Source organism: Tetrao urogallus (genome assembly GCF_951394365.1).
Source record: "Tetrao urogallus genome assembly, chromosome: 1".
NCBI classification, from domain to species: Eukaryota; Metazoa; Chordata; class Aves; order Galliformes; family Phasianidae; genus Tetrao; species Tetrao urogallus.
The window spans coordinates 186,122-210,840 of record NC_136813.1 but is presented as its reverse complement, the minus strand read 5'-3'; the positions used below and the strand labels follow the sequence as shown (position 1 = coordinate 210,840).

At 60.8% G+C, this 24,719-nt stretch overlaps 2 protein-coding genes across 2 annotated transcripts; both read right to left on the bottom strand.

The window, feature by feature from the left end:
* Positions 1 to 9,300: 9,300 nt before the first annotated feature.
* LOC306958140 (F-box/WD repeat-containing protein 7-like) lies at positions 9,301 to 21,088 on the bottom strand (the record flags this gene model as incomplete). Its single annotated transcript, XM_079549565.1, has 13 exons — positions 9,301 to 9,569; positions 9,730 to 9,940; positions 10,325 to 10,550; positions 10,803 to 10,984; positions 11,490 to 11,603; positions 12,871 to 13,007; positions 13,159 to 13,282; positions 13,371 to 13,505; positions 13,998 to 14,136; positions 14,590 to 14,672; positions 15,897 to 16,199; positions 18,929 to 19,099; positions 20,885 to 21,088. The coding sequence occupies 13 exons, from the start codon at positions 21,086 to 21,088 to the stop codon at positions 9,301 to 9,303; spliced, it is 2,298 nt and encodes a 765-aa protein (XP_079405691.1).
* Positions 21,089 to 21,433: 345 nt separating this feature from the next.
* Positions 21,434 to 24,414, bottom strand: RRP8 (ribosomal RNA processing 8; the record flags this gene model as incomplete). Its single annotated transcript, XM_079549264.1, has 6 exons — positions 21,434 to 21,544; positions 21,894 to 21,990; positions 22,075 to 22,181; positions 22,859 to 22,988; positions 23,596 to 24,248; positions 24,316 to 24,414. 6 exons carry the CDS (start codon positions 24,412 to 24,414, stop codon positions 21,434 to 21,436), a joined length of 1,197 nt encoding a protein of 398 aa, XP_079405390.1.
* Between the last annotated feature and the right edge of the window lie 305 nt (positions 24,415 to 24,719).

The window sequence follows — 24,719 nt, the reverse complement described above, 5'->3', positions numbered from 1 at the left end:
AGTGCATAAGCTGCCAGGGGGAGCACCAAGCTGCACCACCCACCAAGGTGGGCTGCTGCTGCACCCTGCTGCACCATCTCTGCCCTCCTCTCATCCCAGGCACAGCCCCACTTTGGGATTTTCTCCTCTCACAGGAGGCAGCCTGTGGCCACAGACCCAGCTGTGCACAGGGAGCCAAGGCCGTGGCTGCCGGCTGCGTGCAGATAGCAGCTGTGTGGGAGGAGGGCTGGGAGCTGTGTGAGCAGTGCCAGGTGTGAGCAGTGCCACCTATGTGTGCAGTGCCAGCTGTGTGAGGTGCCCACAGCACTGCAGTTGGTCGGTGCTTGAAGGTGGGGATCTGAACAACCCAAATTTGGGAAGCAAAGGCAGGCATAGAAGTGAAGGAGCTGGGCCGTGCCAATGGCTACACAGGACAGCGGTGCACCGGGCCTCTTGAGGAGCCCTGGGTGTACAGGGAGGGATGCTGCCCTGCACTGTCTGGGCTGGGCTGGGCTGCTGGAGGCAGCGTTACTGCACGGCAGATTCCCTTTGCTCAGCCCCAGCTACAGTGTGTGACACTGCACACAGGGAAAACCTTTCCTTTGGGTCTACCCTTGTGACAGAAAGGCTTCCTTTGGGTCTAGCAGCAATTTTCCACGTTCAGCACTACGTGATGTACAGCCACAGCCTATGTGTGTCAGTGGAGAGCTGTGCCCTCCCGTCCTGGCACAGTGCAACGTGACACAGTGAAGTCTGACATGGCACTGCACTGCACAGCACGGCACAGCAGTGCACAGCACTGCACAGCACTGCACAGCACGGCACAGCACAGCACTGCACAGCACAGCACAACACAGCACTGCACAGCACTGCACTGCACTGCATGGCACGTCTTGCCCCATCTGCAGGGCTGTTGCCTGGTGTTGGCTGAGGCTGCTGTGTCGTGCTGTGCTCTGCCAAGGGGCTCTGCTGCCTGTGACTCATCTGTGCTGACTGCCAGCCCCCAGCCCCTGGCCTGGCCCCCGTCCCAGCTGTGTTCCCTTATCCAGCCCATACTGCACCAGTCTGGCTGACGTACGCTGCGACTGGAAAAAGCAGTGCCAGAATGAACGTACATCAAATCTGCTGTGCTCGCTGCTGCTCCCCCTAAACACACTGCAGTGTGCACTGCAGCCACGGTGTCTTTGTACTCAGTGGGCTCTGCTGCATCCTTCTTCCATTAATTTACAGATTTGCTTTTTCAACAACGCTGTACCTGCAGTCAGGTTGTCGCATCCATAGCTGCACTTAGCGTGAAAACTGCTCTGCCCTCTGCCTGTGCTGCTGAGCCTTCCTGCAGCCTTCAGCCTTCAGATAATAGACAGCGGACTCTTCCCCACCCTGTGGCTTTGGGGACCTCTTTGATTTGTGCAGCCTCAAATAAATGGGTCTCCTCCCTCTGCAGGCTGCTGCTCAGAGCGTTCTGATGTTCTGTGCCTCTGCCATCTCCTGGAAGCTTTTCCCCCAGAGGGTGGTGAGGCAGTGGCACAGGTTGCCCAAGGAGGCTGTGGATGCCCCATCCATCCCTGCAGGCATTCAAGGCCAGGCTGGATGTGGCTCTGGGCAGCCTGGGCTGCTGGTTGGCGACCTGCACACAGCAGGGGGTTGAAATTAGATGATCGTTGTGCTCCTTTTCAGCCCAGGCCATTCTATGATCCCACGATTCCCCCGTGCAGACCCAAATTCACACTGCTGGGCTGTGCCCTGAGCCACCACCCTGCTCTGCTCCTGCCCTGCCCACAGTTACAGCTGCGATGTGACCTGGAAGGGAAGCAGACACCTCCTCATCCCTTTTGGATGTCAGGTCCTTGGGAGCTCCACTGCTTGGATAGCAGGACTGCTGTAAATGCAGAGGCCCATGGGCTGAGATAAGGGCAGTTTGCACACGAGCAGAAGCTGTGTGTGAGTGAACAGAACGAGGAGCTGCTCGGCCCATCCCTCGCACAGCAGCGGCTGTCACACAGGAGGCGCCGTGGGGACAAATGCCAATCCTCTCCATGTCCCGTTGGCTCTTATTGCTGGAGCTCAGTGTAAGCACGGCTCAGAGCGTTACCAGCATTACTCACAGCCTGCCCCAAAACGCAGCACTGTGCCTCCAGCTGGGAGGAAAACCGCAGCCAAAAGCAGGAAAGCCACGGTGCGCCACCCTCAGCCCGCATCCCCCAGTGCCACGTGCACACAGCCCCCAAACGCCCCCAGGGATGGAGGCCCCACCGCTGCAGGCTGCCCCTATGCTGACAACCTTCTCCTTAAAGAAACTCCTCCTCGTGGTTGATGGAAGCATCCGCAGCACAGCCTGGGCTGAGTAGCTGTATATGTAGGAATCAAATCCCTGCTCCTGGATTCTTCAGACAAGTGATCGGCTCCACAGCCTCACCCAGACCTCAGGGCTGTGCCCTCCGTGTGTGTCGATGCACTGCTGCATACAGGGGATCCCCTCATGCTTCCCTGGAGCTGCTGGGTGCTGTGCTGAGCCGTGCTGGGTGCTGCAGAGCCCAGGTGCACGGTGCACAGTGTGCACGCTGTCGTTTCGGTGCCATCTGCTCATTATTTCACACGTGGGGGCTTCTTCCCCACTTTCGTGGCATTGCTTTCCATTTTCTCTGGGCAGCCTGCTCTGCTGGTTGGCGACCCCGCACACAGCAGGGGGTCGATACTGGATGAGCATCGCGCTCCTTTGCAACCCAGGCCACGCTGTGATTCTGTGATTCCGCACCTCCGGCAGGGCGGCTCTGCTGGATGCGGGACAGCCGGGCTCCGAGCGCTCCGGACGGCGGCGGAGCTCCGTCTGCAGGCGGAGCGCAGCGCGGACATTCGCTCACGTTTGCCAGGTGGCACCGCGGCCAAAAATGGAAGCAGACCCCGTTCCTCCATCCATAGAGCGGCGTTCCTCGCAGCACCGGCAGGGCTCGCTCTGGCGTCGCGATGAGGCGCCGAGGAAGCTGTGAGGGCGCTCCGGGCAGCCGGGAGCCGAGCGCGGGGCCAGGAATGCGCGGCTCCGCACGGCGCTGCCCTTCGCCTTCCGTCTGCGAATCCCTTTGCCCCTCCCGCAGCCCCGCTCGGGGTCACCCGCTCAGAACAGCTCTCAGCTGCCCGTTTCGCCGCTTTCTGTCCTTCGTTCTCTCCTCGTTCTCCTTTGCTCTCCCGCAGCCCCGCTGATCCCGAGCCGCGCGCTCGGGGCTGCGATGCCGTGAAGGGCCGCTCGGTGCGCGGGCACGGCGCGTGGGTTTGCAGGTTCCGGCAGATGGGACACAGAGGGTTTTTCTCTCTGGCTGCGAATCGCCACCATTGAGGCGGATTTGTGCTCGTGGCCGCCGGCCGCGAAGGAATTTGTGCGCAGCGTGGAAGCCGAGCCGGCGCGGGACATCCCTGCTGGACATCGCTGCGGGACATCGCTGCGTGCCGGGCGCTCCTGCGGGCTCCGCAGGGGAAATGAGTGCCGCGAACACACGGGGTGTGCGGGATGGATGGCGAGGGCAGAGGAGGGTTGGCCTCAACGGGACCCCGCCGTGAGGAATCCGATGCAGGGAACCCATGGCAAAGATCCCGCTGCTCGATGCCGGCTGTGCTGGTCGGCAGCCTGGGGGCGCAGGCACAGCGCACAGCCCAGCCGGGGCAGTGCGTGGACGTGGGCTGATGTGAAGCCAGTGTGTTTGAATTCTATAGGCAGAGGCTGGAACCAGCTGGAAAGGAGAAGATAAAAATAAAGGGACGTAAGCTCACAGCGTTTGACGTCAGCTTCCAGTTCTGGACAGGACTGAGCAAATTTGGGTGTGCTTTCTGAATCCTCGGTGATGAGGTGTCAGTTTAACTTGTTGCTCACTGCAGCACAGAGCTCTGAGCTCCCACTGAGCTGCAATGGCAGCGCTGATAAAAGCAGGATCCGTGTCCTTCTGTCTGTGTGCACTTTAAGCAGCCATGAACACTGCACACAGCGTTCTGGGAGCAGGTTTTGGCTCCAGACCCATTGCCTCTGTGTTTACTAACACTGTGCAGACCAAGTGCAGCAACAAAACGCGGGGTTTGTTAGCAGCCAGCCCTGCTGCAAAAGGCAGCACAGAGATTTACTGCCTGCTGCTCTGCGGGTGAGCGAGCACCGATGGCTTTCAAGGCCAACGAGGAGAGGAGGAAGCCCTGAACAGGGCAGGGGTGGAGGCCTGGGGCCGAGATGGAAACTGAACCTGATCCAACCCACTGAGGAAGGGGGGCACAGGAGAGCACGGCGGTGTTTGTCACAGTGGGGTTATGTGGTGCTGAGAGCTGGGACACTGGGGGGAGACGGGAGGTCAGAAACAGGGAGAACAGAGCAGCAGTTGCGTCCCTTGGCTTGGGCACAGGGCACAGCAGGGCAGCGCTGCGCTGGGCTCCAGCAGCAGGGCCATACAGGGCAGTGCTGGGCTGTGGAGGCTCCTGCAGCAGGGCCATACAGGGCAGTGCTGGGCTGTGGAGGCTCCTGCAGCAGGGCCATGCTGGGCACCACTGAGTTGGGCTCCAGCAGCCGTGAGAGCAGCACTGCTCCATAGTGGGCTTCAGCAGCAGCCTGGACCCTTGGAACACTGCAGCCTCTGGGCTGTAGAAACTATTTTCCATGGCCTTTCTCAAGGGCTCCACGAGGTCCAACAAAACCATTTTCTTTCTTTCTTTCTTTCTTTCTATTCTATCAATACCTCCTGCTCCCATCCAGTACCGGTGCCCACGGATCCCACCAGCCCACAGCATGGAGATTGCAGGAGCATTGCTGTGCCTGCCCTGGGTGCATGCCTGGCATAGAAGCATAAGGCTGCTCACAGCATCACAGAATGGCACGGGCTGGAAGGGACCTTAAGGATGATGAAGCCCCAGCCTGCCTGCTGCAGGCAGGGCCACCAACCTCCACATTTAATACCAGATCAGGGGCCAGGAGATAAAAGAGCAGTGGAGAATAACCAGAGCAGTGCTGCAGCCCCTGCTCTGAATGAGGGTCAGAATGGCAGCAGGGCTGAGCTGGGGCACAGAACAGCTGTGACTCCCAGAGCAGGCAGAGGTGCACACTTCAATCCTGCCCAGTTCCCTGCTCTGCCCACAGCTGTGTAGGCAGCACTTGCACCGATGGTCCACCCCTGAGCACAGCCTGACAAAGCAGCATTGTGCAATACGAGTTACTTGAGACTGATTTCAAAGAAATGTACTTGCTGGAATGCCACTTAACAGCCCTCTGCAGCTCTTGTCCTGCCTCACTTGCCAAGAATCTGAAGTTTCACAATCGCAGAAGCTGAAAAAATCTCCTCAGTTTCTTCATCCTGGCAATGCTCCCCCATAGAGTTTAACGAAGGCTCTGTGCAGCTGTGCCAAACTCACCTCTTGCAATGCTGGCTGCCCCTGCAGCGAGCACAGACAGCAGCTGCAGGCAGGTGGTGGCACTCAGAAGGGAGCTTTCTCTGCAGCGCCTTTGGGGCTGACACCCATCGGGTTATGGCACTGCAGGGGTGATCATCTGAGGCATCATCACTTGAGACATCTGCACCGGCTGCTGCATTCATCAAGGTGTTTCTCCATGGGGATGGGAGCACACGTTACCAGACGCCTGCACAGAGCATCGCTGCCTGCTCTATGGTCACTCATGTGGATCACAGCCTCACAGAATGGTTTGGGTTGGAAGGGAGCTCAAGGATCACGAAGCTCCAACCCCCCACCAATGCAGGGCCACCAACCTCCCCATCTCACAGCAGCCCAGGCTGCCCAGGGCCCCATCCAACCTGGCCTCCAACACCTCCAGGGATGGACGGGGCATCACAGCCTCTCTGGGCAGCTGTTCCAGCACCTCACCACTCTCTGAGTAAAAGAGAGAAAGTAAAGAACTTAACCAGGCACTGCTGAAGAGCATTTCCTCATTGCCTTCATAGAAAACAAAAAGGATTTGGAGCCTCTGCAGGGTCTATGACTGTAACATCCTCCACCAAGAGGATGGGTTTTGCCCATTAACAATGTCACAAGAGAGGAGTCCTGCTCCTGACTCAGCTTTTAAGAAGACAGCTCGTGTTCAGGATGAGTGCAGAGATTCTTCTCTTGAACTCTATTCCTTCACCACTGACCTTCTGCAGTTGTCTCTGATCAGTTTGGAACAGCAGCCCTGGTGATTTACGTTATTTGGGCAACATAGTTTATTCTAAAGGCAAGCAGGCAGCTTTGTTTGGCTGCCGCTGCCAAATTGCTTTTGGCAACAAGCTGGGTGGGAGCAGAGTGCAGCCACGACATCAGTGTGCGCTGCAGCCTGCACAGCGCTGGAGACCTCTGCAGCTGCTCAGTGCAGCAGGAGCTCAGGAGCAGACAGACACTGCACAGCTGGTGGCAATTGCTCAGCTGGGTGAACCTGAGATCTGCCCCATGGCTCCCATCTCACCCTGCTGCACGGCCCTGCGTGTTTCTTGGCTTCCTGCTGTTCCTTTCTGTTCTCCAGATCACAGCGTGTCTCAGTCGCCCGAGGTTTGAGCTCAGCCCACCCCGCAGGAGCTGCTCACCCCCCCTGCTCTGCATCTCCCTTGGAGGCCACTTCCACACCCACAGGCTGTAAAGCAGACAGTTCTCCCAACAGAGAGCAGCTCACCTCAGCGGATGCCAACCGCCACCCAAGCAGCTCTTCCTGCTTGTCTGAGAGCAAAAAGCTCCACCTGCAGCGTAGCTGAGTGGAAGCCCACCTGGCATAGCATCACCCGCTGCTGGGGCTGCCCGTGCCCAGTTGCCAGGCTGCTGGTGGGCCAGGACCTTCCTCGGGTGCTTTTTTTATGGGCATTTGCACCTCCACCTGCAGACAAACACCACCGAATGCAGCACTGTACCTGTGCCCTCAGCACGTGTCCCCAGGCAGTGCCACCGCCAGCACTCAGCCTGCAGGAAGCTCCAGCCCCGCTCTGCACCACCCACACAGCACTGCTGCACGAGGCATTGCTGACAGCCCGTGCTGGGCAGTGCTCCTGTGTCCCTGTGAGATGCCTGGATGCACTTGGAGCTGGCTGTCCATAGCGCTGCAGGCTTGGGGACGAGTGGCTGGATGAGTGTGAAGAGGAAGGAACCTGGGGTGTTGGTTGGTGCTCGGCTGAACACGAGCCAGCAGTGTGCCCAGGTGGCCAAGAGGGCCAGCAGCATCCTGGCCTGCATTAGAAATGGCCAGCAGGAGCAGGGAGGTGAGCATCCCCTGTACTCAGCTCTTGTGAGGCCACACTTGAGTGCTGTGTTCAGTTTTGGGCTCCTCACTACAGGAAAGACATTGAGGGCCTGGAGCGTGTGCAGAGAAGGGCAATGAAATGGTGAGGGGTCTGGAGCACAAGTCTTATGAGGAGCGGCTGAGGGAGCTGGGATTGTTCAGTGTGGAGAAGAGGAGGCTCAGGGCAGACCTCAGTGCACTGTACAACCTCCTGAAGGGAGGCTGTGGTGAGGAGGGGTTTGGCCTCTTGTCCCAGGCAAGGAGCAGCACACGGGGCAATGGCCGCAAGTTGTAGCAGAGGAGGTTTAGGTTGGACAGGAGGCAGAACGCTTTCTCTCAGTGGTCAGGCACTGCAGTGGCTGCACAGGGAGGTGGTGCAGTCGCCGTCCCTGGCAGCGCTCAAGGGGCAGCTGGATGAGGAGCTGCGAGATGTGGTTTGGTGCTGGAGGTGGCAGTGGTGATGAGAAAACAGTGGGATGGATGATCTTACAGGCCGTTTCCAACCTTCTGATTCTATGACTCTATGTATCAGCCCTTCTGCTCATGAGGAGCTCCTTACAGAGGTCACGTTATGGATGGAGACACAGCACAGAGCCTGGCTCAGCCACACCTGAACATCACACTGCAGCTCCTGCCTGAACCCCAGCACCTCCCTGCCCCTCTGTGGGGCTGCCTCCACAGAACAAACATCCACCTGTAGGAGTTGGGTGCTGTGTGCCTGGGGAGAGGCGAGGCTGGCAAAACGTGAGGTGCTTCACACAGACCTTTGCAGCAGTGCTTAAACCATCTGCCCTCGGGAGGAGGCCAGGAAATGGGGCCATTCTGGCACTGTACCCAAGGATGAGGCAACTTTGGAGGTCCAGATGTGTACCCAGCAGCCCCAGTCCCACATCCATCCTCCTGCAGGACTCGCAGGATGTGCTGCAATCAGCCCTGAGCCACACCATACACCCCCACCTCCCGTGCTGTCACCACCTCTGGCCACCCACAAGCCATGCTTGCAGCAGGTAGGAACCAGCAATGGTACCAGGGCTGCAACAGGGTTGCAGAGGAACAGACAAGAGATGGAAGCCATCTCCCAGAAAGGAAGACCCCAGAATCAGCTCCTGCTGGAAGCATGGATGCTGTCTGGCTCTATGCACCTGGAGCAGGGGCAGCCATCTACTCTGCCCCACCATCCCACAGCAAGGATGGCTGCCTCGGCCACGGCTGTGCTGCAGCAGCAAGGTCCATGTCAGCAGCTGTAAATGCGGCCCTGTGCTGCATGCAGTGTTGTGCTGCAGCAGGAGCTCCCACATCACATCTGCCCTGTGCAGGCCTGGTGTCTCAGCAGAGCTGGGTCAGCCCAAACCCAGAGCTCAGCATGGCTGCTCCCACAGCAGCAGTCCTGCTCCCCAGCACAGTGGGGCTGTGCTCACTGCAAGGTGCCTCCAGCTGACTGCACCCCTTACTCACTCCATTGCAAGGCTCCCATCCTTCCCCCTTCCTTTCTCTGGACCAGAGCAGAGCTCAAAGGAAGGGCCTCACCCGCCTCCAGCACCGCTCCCCCTCTGCTAAGGCCACATCATCCCAGGACACAGCTGGGTAAGCGGCAGGCTGTGCTACATGCAGCGCTGCCCTGCACCCCCCCAGCACCGCGTGCTCAGTGCTGTCAGCAAAGCCGCTCAAGACTTCAGCTGAACAGGAAGGACTCCGTGCAGAGGTGCTGCCCTGGCCAAGAACACACAGCAGAGAGGAGCCAGGAGAGCCCACAGCCCCTTGCTCTTCTCTTGAAACCTACCAGAGGCGATGCAGCCGCCGCTCCTGGACACAGGAGCCCCAGGGAGGGCCCACGGAACAGCAGGGGGGAGAAGCAGGCTCCAGGTACAGAAATAAATCGATATATTAGCGCGTACAAAACATGCTGCTTCCTCTGTACAGTGCCCCAGCTGGGCGCAGGCTCCCCCCAGGGAGTTCACACATATATAAATAAGGCCCAGACGGCTGCAAACAGTATTTACAGAGCGCGGGGAGCTGAGCGCCTGCTCCGGGGCCAGCCCCACCAAGACCAGCTGCTCCGCCCGGCCCGCGGGATCCTCCCTCCCAGCCTGCATGGGCCGGCTTCATTTCAGGTCCACATCGAAGTCCAGCACCAGCAGCTTGGTCTCCTCTGTCCCGTTGCGGCTGCCCACCGCGCACACCAGCTTGGTGTTGGAAGCTCGGATGCGCCACACCACGCCGCCGCTGCCCCCGCTCTCCAGCGCCACCAGATTGCGCACAAATTCGCCCGTCTTGAGGTCCCAGAGCTTGACAGTACCATCATCCGAGCTGGTCACCACGAACTTGGAGCTGAACTGCAGGCAGGTCACGGCGCTCTGGTGCTTGCTGGGCCCTGAGGGGCAGAAGGCACCCGTGAGTCCCCCCGTGCGCCCAGCTGAGCCCCAGGGCCGCCCTCTGCTTGGCTCAGCTGGGCAGCGTCCATCCTGCCCCGCCGTGCCCGCTGGGTAGGAACACCGCGGCCCTGCCCCAACATCCCTCCCACCCGCACTCACCCTGCAGTGTTTGCAGGCACTGGCCCGTCTTGATGTCCCAGATCTTTACTGTGGAGTCAGCGTTGCCGGACACAAGGATGTTGTCACGCAGCTCCATGCCGCTTGTAAGCGACTGGTGCCCCATGAGGGTGTGTAAGCAGTTCCCACTTTCTACGTCCCACACTCGAATGGACGTGTCCAAGGAGCCGCTCACGATGTGCGTCCCATCAAACTGCCAGGGAGACACAGGTCAGCGGGGCTGAAACAGGAGGGGGCTTTCTCACAGGGCCACAGAACATCCTGAGTTGGAAGGCACCCACACACATCGTCGAGTCCAATCCGCGGCACCGCAGCGCCACAGGCTGGGCACCACGGCCAGCAAGTGGGCCCAGGTGGCACCACGGCCCAGCAGGGCGCCTCAGCAGCACCGTGCCCCCAAGGAGCAGCACAGCCTGCGTGTTCCTTCGGCACACAGAGGGGTTTGGACGGAGGGGCAGAAAGCATCTCACATAAAACACGTGCCCACGCGGCACAGAGATAGCCTCTTCTAAGTGTCAGAACAGACAGGTTGGTGCCCCTGCAGCAGGCAGGCGAGGGGAGGGGGCCAGGCTCTCACCTGCAAGGAGTAGACGCGGTTCGTGTGCCCCTGCAGCGTGTGAGTGCAGCTCTCGCTCTCAGGGTCCCACACTTTCACTGTGTAGTCGTAGGCGCCGCTCACCACCTTGTGCCCGTCGTACTGCACGCAGCGCACGGCGGCCACGTGCCCCATCAGCACGTGTAGGCACTGCCCAGTCTCAATGTCCCAGAGGCGCAGAGTGGCATCCCGGGAGCCACTCACAACCCTGGGAGCAGAGCAGTCCGTGTCAGCTGCAGACCTCCCCCAGCCCAGCTGCACCCTGCACACCAGCTGCCCCAGGGGCAGCCAGCTCACCTCCCCTCCAGGAAGCCTCTTTCAACACAGCAACCAGCCCAGAACACCTCTGTGCTTCCACCCGCCCCGGATCCCAGCCCCAGACCGGCACAGCCCCTAACAGCTCCTCACCTTCACCTCCCCCACACCTCACACCGGGCCCCGAATTCCTTCACTCCCGTACCTGTTGCCATGCAGGTGCATGCAGCGCACGGTGGATGTGTGTCCATACAGCGTGTGCACGCATTCGCCCGTGTCTGCGTTCCACACTTTGAGCGTGCGGTCCGTGGAGCCGCTGATGACAATGCTGTCCCTCATCTGGGAGGACCAGACCCCCCCCGTGTGGCCGACCAGAGTCTGCACGCACTGCAAAGAACAGTGGGATGTGAGACCTTCATTTGGGAAAGGCTGAAAGACATTGCAAGAGGGGACAGCAAAGCGCGGGACTTGCTCTGGGCAGGGGGCTGTTTAAGGCTCTCAGGTCAGCGAGCCATCTCCCTGCAAACTCAAGTCCCCACCAAAGTTCTCCCAGAACAATAGCTTGCTGTTCTAAAACTAGTCGGGTTTCTTGCCCTTGTCTTCAAAAGGGCGGCCCACATTTGCTGACCTCCAGTGAAAAGGCACGCAGCCAGCTCCCGATCATTTGTCACCGCCCAGCACTGATTGCTACCATCAGATGCCTCTCCCCACTGCTCCTGCAGCCCCAGGATCTGCCAGCACCTCTCCCCAGCTGCACCTTGCCAGACCAGACAAACCCATCAAACCACCACGCCTCTCCTACCTGCACCCACCCCACAGCAACGCAGGCGAGCAGCACAGCTCCCCCAGCAGCCGCAGAGCAGCGCTGCGATGGCTCAGGACAACCACCCACCTCCCCAGTGACAGCTGACCACACTTTGAGCGTGTTGTCGTCCGAGCCGCTCACAATCCGGTTGCCACAGAACTGCAGGCAGGTGATGACGTGGTCATCGTGTCCCTTCAGCACCTGAACAGAAGACCAGCAGTGAGCAGGAAGGCGTGAGTAAGAACAGATGGGCTTTGAGACAGTGGCAGGGCAGCAGCTGCAGCAGGAGCCAAAAGAAACACATGGGGGTGATGGGCTACAAGGGAATTCCAACCCAAGGATTGATTCTCCTGACCGTTTAGCTGCGTGAGCTTTGAGCTCACAGCTGATGCTCTGTCCTAGACCCAATGAGACTGAACACATTTAAGACCACAAGTGTCACCTTCCCCGGTGGCAGACAGTGCACCAACATCTCCGCATCCGCTCCCATCTTCCCAGCAGCAACGTGGCAGCAGGCAGAGGAAGCGGGCAGTGACTGAGCCCCGCACAGGAGCAGAGCCTCAAGCAGCAGCAGGCAGAGCTGGCTGAGCACAGCAAGGGACGGCTGGGATGATGGCCAGCGCAGAGCTGCCCCTTGGTGAGGGCACAGTGCGGGAGACGTGCCCTGCTGGCAGGGCCCCACACAGCTCCGTGTCTCACAGTCGCAGCAATGGGTGCTGGGGACTCAGCAAGGGCTGTCTGGGAAGCCAGCTGCAGAGGTGCTGTCACAGCAGCAGGTACAGCTGTTGTTCCCTGTGGGGGCACAGGAAAGATCCTGGGGACACTGGAGGTCCAGAGAAAGTCCAGGGATGGAAAGCAGAGAGGTGGAAGTTCTCTCCTGTGGGACCTCCCACAGGCGACCAAGACTTTGCTCTCCTTGCTTTGTGGACGGGGACTAGGAGCAGGAAGGGACTTTGGTTTTATCTCTTTCTCCAACAGCGAAGCACTCTACAACACACTATGGGATGCTCTGGGACAAGGCCTGGATGAGCTTCAGGTTTGTATCACTCCCCGCATGCCAAGGTCAGCTACAGCCTTGCAACACGCACTCAGAGAAGGGATGAAGAGGTGAAAGCCTCCTCTGGAGTTAAGGGCAACCCCTTTTCCACTGGCAGAGCTGCAGCCCTGCACCACCTATTGCAGCCGTCCCTGACACCAGCTGTGCTGTGGATCTGCTCTCTGCAGGCAGGGACAGGAGTTGCAGGAAGCTACAAAGGAAGTATTTGAATTTAAATACTTGCAGGTGAAGGCCTCTGACTTACACCTGAAGGCAGGCCAGACACCTACAGCTTTTCCCGAGGCAGATTTCGAATGCCCAGTGCTGATCTCATCCTATTGGCCAGGGATATTTTTCTGCTGCTTCCTCCCTGTACCAGCTTCCTACACGTCTAGAATCTGCTCCTCAGCAAATGCTGCTGAAGGCACCCACCTTGGGGGCTTTAAGCTCGCCGCTGCGCCAATTCATGTCAATTTTGTGCTGCCGCATGAAGGCGAATTTCCAGGGGCTGTACATGAATCCAGGGCTCAGCAGGCGCCGCTTACGCAGGTTCAGGGGCTCCTCAATGCCTGTGGGAACAAGCAGCAGCCTGACGCAGAGCTCTCGGCAATACACAGGCTGCTCGGGGCCCCAGCCCAGCAGGAGCAAAGATGATGCACGGCAGCGGCAGCTGCGAGCGGCTCCACTGCAGATCCCAGCCGCGGCTGGAGAGACCCTTACCTTCCTCGCGGCACTTCTCCCTCCAAAGCAGGTTATCTTCAGCCAGCACCCTCCAGTAGCGGCAGGTCTGGGCAGCGCGGAGCAGATCCCGAGGCTCCAGGAACGAGAGGACGTAGAGCGCCAGCTGCGGGACCAGAAGCCAGGTCACAACAGGGCGGGCTCCCATGGCCGGTAACACGGCATCGGGCCAGCTGGCTCCTGCCTCGACTCACCTCCTTGGGCAGCAGTGAAATGAAGTCTCTCTGAAACTGCGGCTCGATGACCTGCATCATGTACTTGATTTGGGAGGGCTCGCAGCGATCAATGAGCTCATCCAGAGCCAGCAGCTTCTCTGGGCCGCTCCAGCGCTGAGGACAGGGACATCAGTCACACTGCCTGCACGCACCGCAGGCCCTCGCAGGCTCCCCGCAGCTGTGCAGTGCCTCCATCCAACCCAGCCCCAGCAGCGATACCAACCACCACGGCAGCAAGCGGGCTGCTGGTGAGCACAGCCCCTGGAGCCGGCCAGGGCCGCAGCACAGAGAGGAGCACAGAGATGGGGCTGGGAACTCCACTACTGAGGTATGACTGGACACTGGTGCTGCACAACAGCTGACAAAGCAATGCCAACTTAGAAAAAAAAGGCAGACTGCCCAGTGGGAACGAGAGATGGACCACTTCTGTGCTCCTTGAGCCAAGGGCAAAACCTTGCTGAAACTCCACTGCAGGACCCAGAAGCCCTGCGTGCAGCAGGGATCAGCAAACAGGCTCATTAGACAGGCCCTGGCTCCCTCACAGCTGCCCTTCAGACCCGCAGCTCCCTGGTGCCCCTTGAGGCAAACCTTTGGCCAGGTGCCTACCTGGAAGGTGCGCAGCCAGTCCTGCAGCTCGGGAGGAGGAGCAACGGAGGGGATGCGGCGGCGCCGGGCCTGGCCAGCTTTGGCATTGCGCAGATCCCCAAAGGTGGTGGTGGGACTGGGCGTGCAGGGCCCCAGCGTCCTGCATCACAGCCAGGGAGAGACCAAAGCAGAGGTGAGACGTCCCAGCGCTCCTGGACCGCAGGACGCAAACAACTCCCAGAACACCAGCGCCCACGTGAACCAGGAGCCTCCTGCAGGCTAACCCCTGCTCCTCTCATCTCCACACGGACCACAGCCGCACAGCAGTCCCACAGCCACGCACACACAGACCCTTTACACCAACCTGCTCTCTGTAATAACAGAATTGCAGACGGGCTGAGGCTGGAGACACCTCTGGAGGTCACCTGGTCCCACCCTGCCACCCAGAGCTGCCTGAGCAAGACCAAATCTAGGCAGCTTCTGCAGACCCCCACGTAGGAGAGTCCACCACAGCAGCAGGACTCCTGAATGAAACCCAGGGGCTGTTTGGGACTACGGAAAGGAGGCCCCTCCTCTCCCCAGGTCAGCTCGCCATGCGGAGCGCTCATCTTACCTGCTGTACTCTGAGCCCTTGCACAGCTTTTTACCAGGAGACAGCGCTCTGCCATCCAGGCCGTTCTCTGACTTCCGCTTCATCTGCAAGACAACGGCGAGGTGACACAGGGTGGAGCACATTCTGTGCTCATTCTGGGTCACTGACTTTCTGCCAAGAGCATGAGAAGAACAGACCCAGCCTAGCCCGTCTTCCAAGACTGTGCTCATGCTGAGGACCTGCAGGGGAAGCTGAAGGCCATCTGAACTCTGCAGCAGGCAGGAATTCACTTCTGAAGGGGTTTAACAGAACTTGGCCTTTCTGAGGGGAACATAAGGCTTGTCCAGGAAAGGTCAGCAGACAAAGCACCCAGGGACAAAAGGAGCAGCTGAGAAAATGCCTGCTTAGCCTTTAGGCACAGTCCAGCAAAGAGCAGGCAGTCCTGCAGCCAGGTCAGTTGCTCAGAATCACAGAATGGCCAAGGTTGGAAGGGACCTCGAGGATCATGAATCTCCAACCCCGCTGCCACATGCAAGGCCACCAACCTCCCCATTTAATGCTAGATCATGCTGCCCAGGGCCCCATCCAATCTGGCCTTGAACACCTCCAGGGATGGGGCAGCACCCCACGTTGTGCCTGACAATGCAAGGAAAGCCGTGCTGGGACGTGCAGCAGTCCATACTCCAACATGGCTGCATCGCAGGAATCAGCATCCTTCTAACTCCACACAAACAGCACAGGATTAACAGCAAGTGCAAATGGAGTGGGGGACGACTTGCAGCGCTAACAGACACCAGAAAGCAAGCAAGGGCTGCTCCATCCCAGGCAAGAGCAGGGCTCCTTCCCTCAGCACTTAGCGCAGCACCATCCACAGCCATGTGTACAGGCTGGCCTCTGCCTGGCCCGCACACAACCCATTCCCTGAGAACGGCTCTGGCACCATCACAAAGGGACCCCAGCACAGAGCAGGGCACGGCTGGGGGGCGGCCAGCAGTGCCTGGATAAGCTGGGGCAGCGCTCCTAGAAGTGCAGCCATCAGACCCGAGCCGCTGCGCAGCCCCAAGGAGCATCCCGGAGGCCCCCAAGGCGGTGCCAGGCAAGCACACCCCCACCTGCAGCAGCATCTCAGCGTGCTGCTGTGGCACGTGGGCCACCGGCACCAGCGCTGCGGCACGCAGCAGGATCCAGAGCCACCAGCTGCGCTGAGATCGCAGCAGCGCGGCTGTGCCGGCTCCCGAGAGGCAGCTCTCCCACAGACGAGCCTCTTTTCCCCATCCCTCCCACAGGGATCAGGCCGGCACACGCAGCCCTTTGCCCAGCGCCGTTACCTTGGGCCGCACGTGGCGCAGGAAGCCGCTGTCCTCCGTCCGCTGCAGGTAGTCTATCCAGCGCTCGCCAATGGTGTAGTAGAAGTAAACGTTGCTGCCATCTTCCCCTTCCTCACTGCAGCAGCTCCCTTCCTCCTCTTCCGTCTCCTCCTCCTCCTCTGGCTCTCCGCAGGCCGTGCAGCTGACTGCTTCCTGTTCCCCCTGCCCCTCGGAGCCGTTGGCCTCCAGCCCTGATTCCACGCTCCTCTTCCCAGCACGCTCCAGCTCCCAGGGCCCCGACACATCTTCCTCCTCAGCCACTGCCTACGGGACACAGACACAGGGTCAGGTCAGCTGGCCCTGTAGTCGCCGGGGTCTCAGCGGTGGCACATAGGGGCAGCTGAGCAGAACAGGGCCCCAAGAAGGGAGCGGAGAGCAGGGCAGAGCCGAAGATGGGAAGAGGGGAGCAGATGGCAGAGCCAACATTCTGCCCCGGGTCACAGGCAGCCACAGCCCAGCAAGGCGTGCAGACAGGAAGCTTCCCAGCCCAGAAGGAGAGCGCGGCTGCCACACGACCAAACGCCAGGGCCGAGAAGCACATGCAAACACTGCAGGGGCAGCGAGGCACCAAGCACCTCTGAACTCACCTGCAGCAGCTCCACTCTGCACAGCCAGCCCCTTCCTGCTGCCGCTGGGAGCAGCGTTCTGCACAGCAGAGCACAAGGCAGAGCTGCTGCACACAGGGCTGCCCCGTCGTCAGCCCTCACTGCAGCACCACACGGCTGCACCAACGCAGCCCAGGGCTGAATCACTGGAAGGCGTGCACTGCATCCCCCTGTACCACCTGCACCTCTTCTCCCCCAAAAAAGCAGCGCTAAAACATCACACACACAAAAAAGCAAAAGCATTCAGCAGCCTTTCAGAAGCAGCAGAACAACATCCTCGTGTCACAGGAGGAGGAGGAACTGTTTTCCAACGCACTAAGAGCAGACCTCACCCAGCAAACCAGGGTTGTTTGCACCAGTCTCAGACAATTGATAGTACAAACAGATCACTGGCTCACAACCACCATTTCAAATAAAGTTTGGCATACAGGAGGAACTGCAAAGGTCAGGAGAGTGTGAAAATTATGCCAGAACTGAAGAAAGCAGAAGGCTGAGGCTGTACAGAGCTGGACATCCGGCACCAGAGGGGCTGACTGCATTGGTAAAAGGTAACAGGGACGTGCTTTGCACCAGCTGAGGGGGCTTTGAAAATTCACCATTTCAAATAAAGTTGCTTTTACTCCTTGGAGAGTTCCACTGGGTTAACAAAAGCCATGACATAAAAGGTGTCGATGAGACACAGCCACAGAGGCCCAGGGCGCAGCCTTCTGACCCAGCACCTGGGAAGGGCTGCGCAGTGAGACAGGTTGCACCGGGGCAGCCAGCACTGCTGACCGAGTCCCAGAGGTTCCTGTCACTGGGAAACCTCAGTGCCTGCTGATGGACCTTACGTGGGCCCAGGAGAGGGGGGAGAATCCACAACGCGGTGTCTGTTTTGCTCATGATAGGGAAGTAAATGATGTTTTCCTGATGATATTTTGAGATCGACATCTCATAGGAAGCAAGGAAACTCATCCAGGGATCTGAGTCACTTGGTATGCTGGGCTCAGTCAAATACATCTCAGCACACCCAGAGGCAACGCTCTCCATCTAAAGACAGGAAGAGCCGGATCAACAAGGCACCAGGGGCTGCACGTCCCACAAAGCAGCAGCTGACGAGGACTGGGGGGCACTCGGCACAAACTTCAGGCTCCAAAGTCCAAGCAGACAGGAGGTGCAAGCAGGGAAGCAGCATTACCCCTCAGCTGCTCCACACACCCGAGTTATGCAACGTTCAATCCACGTTCTACAACAAAACGCTTTAAACGTGAAGGTATGGTCAACTCTTCCCCAAAAATGACTCAAAGGTGAAGAAAATATCTTGGAAGAGGAGGAGGAAAGAAACGAGGAGACGGTTTGGTTACGGCACAAAAAGTTACTTGCGGAAGGAAAATCCTTGGCGCTTTCAGAGGCTCCTACCAGGCACTGCAGCACTGAGTGCAGCGAGGACTGGGCTCATTCCCATTAGGGAACAAAGACCTGGCTCCCCACCACTCAGCAGGGCACAGGGCAGCGCCCAGAGTGGGCTGGAGCCACCGCAGCCCTGCCTGGATCCACCTGTCTGGGAGGCACAGCCCCAGTTCCTCAAACACTTCCTCCAGTATTCAGAGCTGGGGCTCAGGGTGGGGTGCTGAGAGCACGCTGCTGGGCAGCACCAGGGAACCCCGAGCCATCAGCAACACCTTCCAGGCAGACAAACGCCTTCCAGCAGCCCCTCCGCCTCCAGCAATAAGTCTGAGGCCTTAACTGGGCAGAGCCTTCCTGCCTCCTGGGGAGCTTCCTCACACCACAAGGACCGGCAGCAGGAAGATGTGCTTCCCGAAGCCCCCAGCACCAGGCAGGCAGCATGCTGCTTGCTGCTCATGCAGACGAGAGCAAGAGGGCAAAGACCTTGGATAGGGATGGACTCCGGCCCCTCCAGCTGCCAGCCTAGAGGAAGAGCTGCTGTCCACACCCAGTTCTGGCCTCTTAGGATGAACAATTAGTGGAACTCAACAACTGTCTGCAGCAGGCTGCCAGTGGAGAGCTGCTCTGGGGCAGGGGAGGCAGCCGTAAGCTCCGCGTGTTTCCGGAGTCAGAGCACTGCTTCTGTGGGGGCCGTGGGACAGCTGCACCACAGAGCAGCTCCAGCAAGAGGCACGCAGGCACCACTGCTCACCCCACCAGAACACCAAAGCGGGGGCCACAAAACCTCTGCTGCTGGGATGCTCCCCAGGCCCCCTGCTGCCTCTGAGGGTGCTACAACAGACCACTCAGCAGCTCGCAGGGTGAAGCCTCCTCGTCACAGGGGCCAAAGCGGGTGCGTCTCCCGACCAGTGCATCTCCTTGCGCCTCTTCCCAGCTCCTGCGCCGCTGCAGGCAGGCAGGATCCCCTCCCCATCGCATACGAAGGTCGCTTTCTTTTCCTACCTGAGGCACAGGAGCTTTGCTGTCCCCCAGCAGAGCAGGGCTCACCCTGACGGCTTCCTCGCTGCTCGGCCGCCTTCTGCAGGTCATCCGCTGACTGTTCAGCTCCAGGATGCGGGTGGTGATGCCTTTGACGTGGAGAAGGTCATCGAGCGAGTTGAAGCCCTTCAGTTCCTGCCAGAGGAGAAGTGAGACTGAACACAGAGCTCAGGCACCGGGGATCAGCTCCAGGCAGGACCGGGGTAACCAGTGCCCTTGTCCTGCTGCCTCCTTGCAGGTGATCCCAGACCCACCAGCTTTCATTTCATTCGCAGCCACAGCTCCCTTTGCTGCTTTGGGGCGCGTGGGGAAGGAGCTGGGCTGCTACAACGGAGTGGTACCTCTGTATTTCACATCATTACTACCACACCCATTAGAAGGACAGAATGGTTTCTGCCAGATGAGGCTTCTCCCAGCCCAACTGTTTCCACAAACTCTGCCTGTCCTGAGCAGTAGTGACAGTATGGCACAAACTCACAGGAAAGGTAACAGAATCATAGAATTACTAAAGTTGGAAAAGGCCACTAAGATCATCACCCCATCACCTCCATACCCACCACACCACATCCCTCAGTGCCTGGAAAGGACCAACAAGAAGCACCTTCTGACCTGCTGGGGTGTGCTGGGTAGGTCCCAAACACTTGCAGAGCCAGGCCATGACAACCAGAGGAGTTACGAGGGAAGTACTGCATTTCACTGTCTCATGGGACAGTCCTGCTTCGCTGACAACCAGCACGTCTTTCCCAACGTAAGGCTTTGATACAAACTTATTTTTCACAAACTTGTTACTGCGAGCTCACTAATTTACCTCGGCTGGTGCATTTCCTAGCTGGTGGCCCAAAAGCAAACGGCAGCAGCTCAGGATGGGGAATGACGTCCTCCAGCACTGATGCCAACACCAAAGTGCATTTGCTGGCCCACACAGCCAAACTCCAACAGCTGGAAACATCCCTGACCTCCCGCTGTACGCTCACGGTGCCCAGCACAACCCCCAGCCAAGTCCTGCCCAGCTTCCTGCTGCCCACCATCGCACCCTTCACAGCCTCCACGCTGTTTCTGCCACAAAGCAGAAGGCTCTCAAAGCACCCGGGATGGGAGCAGGATGGCAGCGGTTAACACAGCCGTCAGGGCAAAGCAAAGCTCCCAGCCTTGCTGCGTGTTCTCAAGACACCTTTCCTCCTTATCCCCAACAAACAGCGTTATCCCAAAGCGCCGTTCAAAAGACAGCCCTCATTCCTACGAATCCGCCTTCCCCTATTCCCATACCCGCAGCTCTTTTGTTTCAAGGGCTGCTTCTCTTCCACCCCCACACTGTTTACACCCCTGCTGTATTTATAGCCGCTGACCCTGCATTCCCAGCTCCTCAGTTCCAGCCAAAAAAAGCCAAGCTCCTCCAGCCTCCTCCTACCAGCCCAGCCTTCCTCCTCCCGGTTCCTCCCACCTCGCCGTTCGGAGGCTCCCGGCAGGGATGCCGCGTTCCGGCCGCGACCCCGCGGGCGCTTTCAGCTACAAACGCCGTTCACCTTCCGGCTGCGAGCGCCGCGCTGCCGCGTCCCGCACGCACACGTCCCTCCCTCTGCGCTGTCACGGAGGCGGCTCAGCCACGTCGGGACCGATCGCCGCACGCAGACACCGCTCCTACCCCGCTCCGTCATCGCCCGGCGACGGCCCGGCCCAGGCAGCACCGGCCCCCCAGCGCACCGTGACGGCGCTTTCCGCGCCCCCCGAGCCGCCGCTCAGGCTCAGCCCCGACACGGAGCCGGGCGGGCCGGGGCCGCTCCGCGCCGACGGGAAGAGCGGAGCCGGAGGACGGGGAGGGCAGCGCGAGGCCCGTCCCGGACCCTGCGGTTCCTCCGCCCGCCCCGAGGCCGAAGGCGGCGGACCGGTCCCGTCGCGGCCCCTCCTTTCCCGCAGCCGCACCTCTCTCTTCCGCACGATGCCGCGGGCGCGGCGCCGCCCGATGCCGCTGAGCGCTCCTTCCAGCTCGGCCACCCCGGCCCGGTTGATATCGAGCTTCCCCCCGCCGGGGCCTGGCCCCGGCCCCGGCCCCGACATCGCGGCGCTGCCTGCCGCCGAACAGGCCCCCCCGCACTGCGCAGGCGCGACCCCGCCCGCCCCGCCCATGCGCGCCAGCGAGGCGGTCCGACTGCACGGAAACGGCCATTTATTGACAACCGCGCGTGCGCACCGACGGCGCCCGGCGCCGCGCCCCTCCCGCGGGAGGCCCCGCCTCCGTCCGCGCCCGGGAGCCCCGCCCGCTCCTCGGCGCCGCTCGGCGCAGGCCGTGCCGGAGGGTCCCCCGTCGGCTCCGCTCGCACAAACGAGCCGGAAGCTCCGCCCCTCGCCGACGCCGTGCCGGAAGTTTCCTTTCTCGCCGACTGCCGGAAGTCCCGCCCCGTGCCGAGGCTGTCCCGGAAGTTCCGCCCTCAGCCCCGCCCCTCGCCGAGGCCGTACCGGAAGTTCCGCCGCTCAGCGCCGTTTGTACAGGCAGGGCAGCAGCCGCAGTCCCGCGCAGGGCCGGCGTCGCGGCGGCCCCGCCTTGGTGAACTCCAGGAGGTAGAAGAAGGCGCTGGACAGGTCCTGCGGGCCGCGGGGTCAGCGCCAGTCGGCCCGGCGCCGCACCCCGCCGCCCTCAGCTCCGCGGCCCCTGCGTTCTCCCACCCCGACCCCGGCTCCTCCCCGTCCCATCCCAGCCCCGCATCCCCAGCTCTCCCCAGTAGCATCTGCGCTCCCCAAACCCTAAAATGCGGCTTCCCCAGGCCCACATCCCAGCGTGCCCCGCACCTCCCAGCCCCACACTCACGACCCGTGGCTGCCTCCCTACCCCGTGCCAGCCTCCTGTTCCCCGCCCACTCTGCCTTCCCTACACGGTCGCTTGCCAGGGCATCGCACTCCAGACCGTGCACTCCAGGGACCCTGAAAGACCCACCTTGCTGACGCTCCTGAAGCCCAGCTGAGCCATTCCATTCATGAAGGCTCGGAGGTCCTCAAAGCGGCTGGCAACCTCGGCCACCATCAGGGTACCGCTGCAGGGACAGCACGGCATTGAGGGGCGCCAGTGCAGGCACTGCCCAGGGCTCCCTTGATGCCCGGCACACAGCTCTGCCTACCCCTGCTTCAGCACGCGGTTGGCTTCCTCTAGGATCTCCTGCAGGTTGGTGCCCATCAGCGCCAAGCAGAAAACTGCAATGTCCACTGACTCATCTGCCAGCGGCACCTGCAGAGCACCAACAGAGTGAATGGGGCCTGTCCCCACCCTTGGCATTCCCTTGACTCAGATTCAGCTGAGCACCTTTTCAGAGAGGGAGCCCCAAATAGCAGCACCCCATGTTCAGAACATACAAGCATGGAATTCCCATCGACTTCCAGCAGGTGCTCTCAACCATCCCCTTGTGCTCCCCACGTGATGCCCATCCCGTACCCTGCTACCTGACAGGCAGCCTCAAGCACACAGCCACCCTGTGGACCTCCAGGAATTACAGAATCCTAGGAAAGCAGGGGCTGGAAGGGACTCCTGGTGATCTCCCTACTTTAACCCCCAACAACGGAGGTTAATAAGAATAATAGGAAATAAAATAGGAAAGTTCTCTAGAGCAGGCTGCACAGGAAAGCATGCCAGTGGATCTGAGTATCTCCAAAGGTTTTCCTTCTGTGCAGCTTGTGCCAGGGCTCTGGCACCCTCGCTGTCAGTAAGTTCTTTCTCGTGTTCACATGGAACTCCCAGTTACAGTTTTGTCCATCGTCCCTTGCCATGTCACCAGGCACCACAAGGATGCAGTCTGTCACTATGAGTACAACCACAGCGCAGCCCACACTTACAGCTCTGCAGCTCCTCTCTGACCACACACAGCACACCTGGCTCCTGGGTGCACCAGTCGCAGCACAGCCCCTTACCTCAGCCATGTCGCAGACGGTGACAAGCGGGCTGAGCGGCACCAGGTCGAAGCAGTGCACCTTATTCCGGACACTGCTGGCAATCTTGCAGTCCCCGCATCCAAAATCTGCCACGACCAGCGAGGCTGACCTGCAGGGGCACAGAGCTGGTAATGCTGCACCCACCTTTGTGCCCCCAGCTCCACTCCTCTATGCTCTCCCCATCTGCAGTGCTGCATCCAGGGCTGGGACCCTCGGTACAAGAAAGACAGGGGGAGCTGTTGTAGAGGGTCCATAGGAGGCCATAAAGATGATCAGAGGGCTAAAGCAGGTCTCCTATGAAGAAAGGTTGAGGGATCTGGGCTTGCTTGGCTTGGAGAAGAGAAGCTGCAGGGTGACCTCATTACAGCCTTCCAGAACCTAAGGGGAGCCTACAAACAGGAGGGGAGTCAACTCTTGGAAAGGAGAGATAACAGCAGGACAAGGGAAAATGGTTGGAAGTTGAAGGAGGGCAGATGGAGGCTGGATGTCAGGGGGAAGTTCCTTAGAGAGAGAGTGGTGAGGTGCTGGAACAGCTGCCCAGAGAGGCTGTGATGCCCCGTCCATCCCTGGAGGTGTTGGAGGCCAGGTTGGATGGGGTCCTGGGCAGCCTGGGCTGCTGTGAGATGGGGAGGTTGGTGGCCCTGCATTGGTGGGGGGTTGGAGCTTCGTGATCCTTGAGCTCCCTTCCAACCCAACCATCCTATGGCTCTGCTCACCGCTGCCGCAGCCGCTGGATGATGTGATCCACGGGGTTCTGTGGCCAGCGCCCCACCTGTTGCGCAAAGCCGCGGTGGTAGATCTGGAACGCTTCGGGGTCGCTCTGGAAGAGCTGAACGGCGTCGCGGCTGCTGCCGGTGTAGAGCCGCTCGTTGATGTACCGGAACCGCGCCGCCAGCAGCCGCTCCTCCATGCGCGCCCGCAGCGCCGCCGACCGCCCGGTGGGTGCCGCGGCCGGGTCAGCGGGTTCCGGTGCCTCCTGTCCGGTACCGCCATCTCCGCCCGCGTTCTTCTCCGCTTTCAACTTCTCCTGCCGCCGTTTGTTCTTCTGTTTGTTCCGCCACTGCTTTCGGGTGAGCCGCGGCGCCGCGGCCGCCGAATCCCCCACCGCGGGCTCCGCGTTCCGCCGGGGCGGCTCCGGGACACCCGGGGGCAGCTCAGCCCCGGTCTCTGCGGCGCCGACCCCGTTCTGGGATCGCCGCCCCTCCGCGGCCGCCTCCGCCGCGGTTCGGTCCCTCGCGGTCCTCGCGCGTTTCCCGGGCCGCTTTGGAGCCGCTTCGCCGCTCCACTCCGGAGCCGCGCCCGCCGCCTGCAGCCTCCGCAGGGTGGCCACGAGGCGCTGCCGCCGCTTCCGCTCCGCCGCGGCGGTGACCTGCAGGGAGCGGAGCGGCGTCACTGGCACGGCGGGGGCCGGCCCCCTCGAGCCCCTCTCCCCTTACCGGCGGCTGAGAGCCTTTGGCATCACCGCGAAGCTCCGGCACGGCCCGTGGCAGCGCGAGGCCGTCCGCGCCCTCGTTCCACTCCTCCTCCTCGAACATCGCGGCGCCCGGGAGCGGCGCTCGGACCGGAGCGGAGCGGAGCAGACCGACCCACCGCCCCGCGCCCCCACGTGCACTGCCGGCCGGAGCGGCCCCGGCCGCACGAGGTTAGCGCGCCCCCTGCAGTGCGGAGGGTGAATTGCAGCGCCCAGGTAGCGCCGCCTGTAACTCCTCGCGCCCCGCCCCCCGGTTCGTCCCGTCCCTCCCCCCGTGCCCCGCCCCGCCCGCCGTTCCCGCCCGGTGTCCCCCGGCGGAGCCTCCGCTCTGCGGGGAGCGGCGCGGCCGGCAGGGGGCGCTGGAGGCGG